This window comes from Echinops telfairi, unplaced genomic scaffold (assembly GCF_000313985.2).
Source record: "Echinops telfairi isolate 266 unplaced genomic scaffold, ASM31398v2 ScPeMD7_31;HRSCAF=116, whole genome shotgun sequence".
Lineage (NCBI taxonomy): Eukaryota > Metazoa > Chordata > Mammalia > Afrosoricida > Tenrecidae > Echinops > Echinops telfairi.
In genome coordinates, this window is record NW_022103928.1 from 29,726,597 (window position 1) to 29,734,080 (window position 7,484).

At 59.0% G+C, this 7,484-nt stretch overlaps 1 protein-coding gene across 1 annotated transcript in view; it reads left to right on the top strand.

Moving 5' to 3' along the window:
* Positions 1-276: 276 nt before the first annotated feature.
* The window catches only part of IQSEC1 (IQ motif and Sec7 domain ArfGEF 1), a 216,882-nt gene continuing 209,674 nt past the window's right edge, over positions 277-7,484 (top strand). The window contains exon 1 of the mRNA XM_045290040.1: positions 277-637. Within this exon, the coding sequence (XP_045145975.1) occupies positions 615-637 (23 nt within the window). The 5' untranslated portion in view covers positions 277-614. The remainder of the gene's footprint in view (positions 638-7,484) is intronic.

A 7,484-nucleotide genomic window follows, 5' to 3' on the forward strand; every position in this document is an offset into this window, starting at 1 on the left:
TCCCGCCCTCTGGCACCCAGCACTCTTTGGTGACTGTGTGTGGCTCCGCTGAGAGGATGGATGCTGCGCGGTAGCCTAGCCACCGACCGCACCTGATGCTGCAGTTGCCATGGTGACGAGCACCTCCTCGACGATTGGTCCAGCGCGGCCGCACTACGTTGCTCTTAGAGAGCTTGGGGAGGCTCCCTGTGCCCGCTCCTCCTCCGGATGCTGTGAGAGCAAACCAGCAAACCAGGCACAGATTCCCACCTACCCCTTCCCTCTTCCTCCCTGTACCCTTCATCCCGGATGTACAGACAGGAAAAATCCTGAGGTGGTCTCAGAGAGCAGCAAGGCAGATGCCCTGGCCAGGGCTGGTGACTATGGTGGCTCTACTTCCTCGCAGGCCCCTGGGCACGGTGTGAGCCCCTATGCCGAGGGCTCCCCGCTGCCACCCTCTGCCTGCTCCTTCCCCAGCCTCCGTGGATGCCCTCGCCAGCCCCAGGAATGTGACTCCCTGTGTCATTGTATTCCTTGCATCCCCTTCCACTTCGGGAGTTTTCTGCTCCTCCGGCTAGATCCTCCCTAGCTGGGGACCAAGAGGGAGCAAGCAAGAAAAACTTCCCCCAGGCAGGATGGCTTGCAGAAGACGCTATTTGTGAGTATACGTAGCAAGTTTATACCTAGGACTAGAGGTCAGAGGGACCCCTAACCGAATGGGGCTTGTAGCTGGCATAGGGGGAGGGTCAGGGTGCCCAGACGGCTGGCAGTGCCCAGCTAGCCCCCAGGCAGGCATGACAGGCATTTGTCTTCCTGCTGAGAGGGGTTGTCAGTGGTGACGAGGGGGAGACTATTAGTCAGCAGATCTCTCTAGGTGGTGAAATCCCTACCTCTGGGGGACAAGTGCCCCCTCCATCTACGGGGTCCTCAGCGCTACCATTTTGGCAGTGGGCATCGTCCACAGTGTGTCTGTTTAGAGACCGTTGTGGTGCCCAGCCCGGCAGTGACTGGCACTTGGGCCTTGCTGATAGAGAGCTGGCAGACAGGCCGATGTGGTGGGCAGGGTGATATGTCCTCGAGGCAGGAGGGCAGAGGGCAACAGTGTCCGATGTGGCACCCAGGTGTTCTGTGTGGGCTGATGGCAGGGCGCCTGTCTGTTGGACCCAGCGCCAGCGGCTGCTCCCGTCTGCATGGGGCGGTGACATCATGAAGCCGGGGTATTTATGGAAACTGAAGCTGGGCCTCATTCAGCCAGGCTTCCCCGGGGGAGTGGTGTTGGGGCGGGGGGTGGGGTGGGGGGAGGCAGTGGTACTAGACTACCAGCTTCCTTCGATACTTTCTGGGGCTGTGCAGTGTGCTATTCTGGGGTTGGTGACCTTTGCTCAACGGGATCCTCCCTCCCCTCAGACGGATGGCGTTGATGCCCAGCTCCACGCTTCCTCCACCTGCTCTAAGCACCTTGCCCGATGCCTGCGTTGGGTGGAGCTGCTCAGGGGCCTCTTAATTTAAGTGATCAGGGAGCAGGGCTGGGCCAGTCGGGGGCCATCTGGCCAAATGCCAGATGGAGCCCCTGAACTGTGATAAGGGCCTTTGGAGACCCCGCACCCCCTCCATTGAGGGGCAGTTCCTGTCTGCTGGAGCATGGAGGAAAGTAAACAGACCTCTTGCCGCGTCAGCAGCCCCAGATGGGAGCCTGTGGGTGAGCAGGGTGGCCTCGGAGGCACGGCCAGTGGTGGTGTGTTCGCCTGCTTCACCGAAGGGCCCACGGGTTGGTTTGCTCTGGTGAGCAGAGTGCGCCGTGGTGCTCACTCCTGGTGACAAGGCCCTGGCTGTATTTTTGGAAACAAATAGGAAATCCTTTCCTGGCATTGAACTCCCCAGGCTGTTTCTGGTAAGAGGCTTTCCCAGACAGGGTTGCTGTCTTCTTCCTACCACGCCTTTGCCCAGCCAGGAGCCTGCTGTCAGAGAGGCTCGACTCTCAGGGTCTGCAGAACCCTCATGGGGAAGGGGGTGCCGTGAGGATCCAGCGTGGCAGCCTGTGTTTTAACACTTGGCCAGCACACCCCTGCTGCTGGGTAATGCATTTCTCCTGGCAGCCTTGTCTGGTGGGGAAACTGAGGCCCGGCAAGATACTTCTGGAACCATGGAGTGTCCCAGCCCAGGGGTGGGGCGGGGTGGAGGGTGTCTCAGTCCAGCATCTACACTGCAGTCCCCAGGTTCTGATTGCCTGAGTCTGGGGGCGGGCTCGATGGAGCATTCGGATTCTCTTAGATGCTCATGTCTAGCTGCAGGTGCTGTCCAAGCTGACCGGGGCAGCCTTGCCTAAGCTCCTCTGATGGGGGTTGTGCCAGAGACACCAGGGGCAGATCCCAGCACCCCTCCCTGGAGAATCTGGCTTCCAGGAGCCCAGGAACCTACTACTGGCTTAGGGCTCTGACAGGGCTGCCAGCCCAGGGACTACACCTCCCTTGCCTGCTTGCCTGGAAGAGGGGCTGGGCAGGACATGGTTGTTGGGGACCCAGGCCCTGCCCCCCTATGTCATTGTTCTCTAGCTCAGAAAAGTGCAAAGTGATGTTGAGATTCCAAAGGGCTGGGTTGGGAGAGGGGGCCCTGAGAGGTGCCGTTGGCTCTGTTTTTACAGGAGGACTTTGAGCCCCCGAGCAGGCTTTGCTGGGTGGTACGTCATCTGTTCACGTCTGCCCACTGTGTCAGCAGCCCAGGCCCCTTGTCCATCCACACATCTGCGCACACACTGCTGTTGACAGCGCATACCTGTGGAAAGGTGATGGGGACTTGAGTCCCTCTGGGCTTCCTCTGGGTTTCCGCTGGGCTTTTAACTCCTGCAGAGCCGACCTCGGCACTGCCCTGTTTGGCTCCAAAGCTTTCTCGTGCCCAGCTGCTCGCTGAGTCTCACTGGCTGCCCTAAAGGCCGTGTTGATCCATTTTACGGAGGAGAAAGCCAAGGCTCTGAGAGGCACCGGAACCTGACCAACGTCAAATGGCTATTTCCTGTGAGCAGTTCCCCTTCCCCAGGATGCCTCACGCCAAGCCAGGATGGACTTGCCCCCTCCCCTGACCCCTGGACCCTCCTGCCCCTGGAGGTCTGCTTTGCATGCCCCTGGGAGCAGCCAGGGGAATCCAGCCTCTGTCCAGACATCACCTGTTGGGCGGTAGAGTGACCAGGAGAATATTTACGCCTCAGTCAAGGAGACTCACTAACCATTGGGCCCTTCCTGTGAGCAGCTTAATTAAGGGTGTGCTAATTAAGGTCAGCCCCTCTTCAGACTGTAACTACAGCAGCGTGTCTTTATTCTCACCTCCTACGGTAACCACTCAGTGCTGAGAGAGATGGAAGCTGCTCCCAGGGCTGGGGCTGGAGCTGGGTTCCAGGGCCTCCTGCGCTGCTCTGCCCGCCTCCTCCCCTCCCCTGGGACTTCCTGCTGCTGCTGCCAGGTGGCCCTCTGCCTCCCATTCTCTCCCCTTCTTCCTGGTCTTCACCCAGACATCCAAGGGCCCAGGCCAGCTTTCTCTGCCGCAGACCCCACCAGACCTCCCTGTGAACCCCCTGCTTCGTGGGTCTCTTTTGCAAGCGCTTTCTCCGTCTCACCCTTTGCCAAATATTTGACATTAAAAAAAAATGGATTGGGGTGAAATATATCGTAATCCAAAATGTGCCGTCTTAGGGGGGTATGTTTCTTCGACATTCCTTAAAACCGCTGTTGTACAGGCATCACCCCCGTGAATCCCCAGAACTTTGCATCGCCCCCCGAAACAAGAAGCTCTGTACCCATTTGAAGCAACCCCTCCCTGCTCCCTCCTGCTTCCGCCTCCTGGTCTCCATTCATCTCTGGGGGCAGGGGTGGGAGTGGGGCGCTATGCACGGGGCCTGCTATGGACCCATTACTCTACACAGACTTTCTTGTTCATTCGTTCGTTCCATGTTGCCTTTGCCACCAGACTGTCCGTCTGGCCAGGACCCGGGTCTGTCAGCTGCTGTCCCCTCCAGCAGCCAGATCAGTGCCCATGACTGAGCTGTCATCACTTGATAGATGATGGGAGCCTGCGCCATGGGTCCAGAGCTCAGTCTGCAGGCCGCGCCTGCCTTCTGTGTGCCAGCAGGCCACGGGAGCGACGTGGCAAGTTTTGTGCCAAGGGGACCAGAGGTGGTCTCCCCGGCCGGAGGTCACGCAGGGGGGCTTCTTGGTGGAAATGAAGGGGAACTCGCAGCTGGTCACTCTCGGTGTGCCAAGTGCAGTTGCCCTCATTTGACCTTGACCTCGACCTCACCTGAGAGGTGAGGGGGTTAGGATGCTCACAGTACAAACCGTGCGACCGAGGCATAGGCTACGTTGGCCCATGTAGGGGTTGCAGAGCCTGGATTGGAGCCAGCCGGCCCCCAAGTCTAACTCAGAACACTTTGAAGGCGTCTTTGCGGGATGTAGCTGTGTCTGGCCTGAGTCTGGGACACAAGGGGCGTGGGAAGTGTGGGCTGGAGGCTGGAAGTGTGGGTCGGGCCTCTAGGCCATGGGCCATGGTGGGGCAGAGGGAACTTTGAGGGGGTCTGAGGGACATGGTTAGCTGGCTGGTCTTTAGAGGGAGTTTGGTGGTCATGGGGGTGGGGTGAACCTGGGCTGGGAGAGCCGAGAGCCCCCAGGAAGCCAGACAGCATGCTCACTAGTTTCTGTCCCTCCTGCACCTCTCAGAGCTGTGGTGCATGGACAGTTCGGGGAAATTCGGGCAGTGCAGGGCCTGGTCGCAGAGAGTTCTGCATGGGCCGGGCTGACTCTGTGGCCTGAGTGAGAAAGACAGGGCCTTGGTTTCCCTGCCGGACCTCACATGACTCATATCTGGCCTTGTCTGGTGTCCAGTCAACAGATGGGGAACCAGACGTCCCCAAAGATGATGAGGACCTCGTTCTTAGCTGGGACCCAGTGGCGGAGGGGGCGGGGGTTGCTCCGGCCTCTGCTGCACCTTTTCAAGCCTTCCCCAAACCACGCTCCCTCACCTCTCCACGTGGCAGTCCTGTGAGGAAGGTCCCCTTGGCAGCTCCAGTCCCAGGACCCCAAGGCCCAGGAAGGTCAGGGCTGTGACCTCAGAGTGTGTGGGTGGGTGCCCAACATATCTGCCGCCAGACCCCTCGCCCATACCCTGGCCTGACTTGGCGTGTCCTCCTCCTGCTGCTGCCCACACAGATGGGTCTTGTCCAGTGGGGGCGGAGGGCCCCGCACCAGGTCTCATGGATGAGGCTGATCTTGTCCTGGCCAGACGGGAGCCCAGGAGGCATTGTTGTGGATTGACGGACAGACGTGGCCTGAAGAGCTGACAGGGCCACAGCCCTGCCCACTTGGCTGCTGACCCAACAGCTTGAGATGGCTCCTCCTGCTTTCTCTCCCTTGCATGCCAGGAGGCCCTAGAGACACTTTTAAAATCTCCCTACAACCTCCTTGTAGGGCAGAGCGTGTACCAAGACTCTCTGCCCCTGGACCTCTGAGCCCCGGGGACTCACACACCAGAGGAAGGAGGCTTTGAGCCCTGCCTGCTCTGCTCTATATCCCTAGGCAGCTCTGCCCTGTCTGGGCCCCGGGCCTCCTCTGGGGGTGGAGCAGCAGAACCAATTGCCTCCTTCTCCCCAGTTATTCAGGGACACCGTGCAGGAGGCTGGGGCAGAAGGGCCCTCGATGCCACAAATAATCATTCTGCCTACAGTGTACCCCGGGCCTGGTAGGGCTATCCCTGGAAACCACCCCCAGAAGAAAGCGCACAGGAGCCTTTGCGTCAGGGGCCCCAGGATCAGTAGATGCCGGGTACACACACTCTCCATCTCTGCTCTGTGGGCTCTCTTGCCTCCCCACCCTGGCGACCTTCTCCCTGCTGGGCCCTTGGCTTGGAAGTGGCAGGCTAACTACACTCCCGTACAAGCCCTTTCGGCAAGCATGACCTTGGGCAAAAGGGTACCCCTCTGTGCGTTCACCTCTCCTCTGTTGCCACAGGCTGTCTGCCTGGTTTCCCAGGTTCCCTCCCTCACAAGGCATGCCCGCTATCTCTTGATAGAGGCAGATCTGAGGGAGGTGCTCAGCCCCCTTGGGCTGACTGCTTGGCCCTGCCCCAGAGACCCCCAGGCTGGGCTCGTGGATGGACAAGGTCTGCCTGGAAGAAAGCCCCCCAAGATACTTGCACCGCCTTCCCCAGGGTTTCTGAGCTGAGGGGTGTAAGCAGCCCAAGGAGCAGGGCCCGTGGGGTACCTTGGGAAGATCGTGACAGGACACAAGAGAAGCTCAAGGTATTTGTAGTCACACAAGCAATGTCTGCCTCCCTGAGGCCTTGGTGGTTTTTATTCTCGCCACGTCCTTGGAAAGATCAGTTATCCTCATGGTACAACCGTGCCAGGTGGGGCCCCTCCATCAAGCGGCCACCACAATACCCAGAGTCTCTGCGACTTCCGGGGCAGTGGCCCCTGATGGCGTGAGCCCGGCCACAGAGCACTTCAGTCTCCCTGCTTCGGGAATTGAGCCCTGCTTGCTCCTGAGGGGACCACCCCTCAAGAGAAGTAAGGGGCTTCCTTGGGCAGGAAATCCCACTCCTTGGCTCATAGCAGGGCTTCCCAGAAGGAAGCCGAGTTACACTGTGCCCCATCGGGCAGGAGAAGAAGGCCTTGTCCCAGATTGAAACCCCCCCAGGCCTGTTGGGGGTCCTTTGTCACAGCTTTGGAATCACTACCTTGCCCTCCACCCTATCCAGCTCAGTTCTGCCTGGCACATTTATCAGCACCCTTGGGCACCAGGCCCAGACTGGGTGCCCAGAGACAGATCCAGGTGTCTGTCGCTTCCAGTGCTGGGAGAGAGGGTGCAAACAGAGACTTGTCAGGGCCTGCCCTGCCCCTTGGGTGGTCGGCAGCATGGTGGGTGGACATTTGGGTGGGACAGGAGTCAGGGGTGCTAAAAGCTCACGATGTCCCACCAGCCATTCATGGAAGCAGAAATACGTGTTCCGTTATCTGAGCCTGGAACGTCGCTCACGTGACATCTCAGTCACAAGGTTCCCGGCCTCTAGGTTTCATCAGCATGGAGTTTTCCAAGAATGCAGACTTTCTTAGAACCGAGAGATCACGTGGGAATAGGCCCGGAGCTCGGCTGATCACCGCCATCCTTTAGGGTATTGCACTTCAACAGGCAGGGCCCCTGGGCCCTCCAAGTCCCCAGCAGTACCTGTGTCCCTGGGTGTGTTGTCATCACAGAGGACAGCAAGGGACGGCTTCCTTAGTCCTAGGGCAGAGATGTGCCACCACTAATGTGTGCCAACTGGCCCGTTCTTTTATCACACGTTGCTTTGCTTATTTCAAGGGCTGTTGGTTTTGTTTGTTTGTGTTTAGGCATTTTACTGGGGGCTCGTACAGCTCTTATCACAAGCCATCCAGCCATCATGTCCAGCACCTTTGTACATAGGTTGCCATCATCCTTTTCAGAACATTTTCTTTCTACTTGAGCCCCTGGTCTCAGCTCATTCCC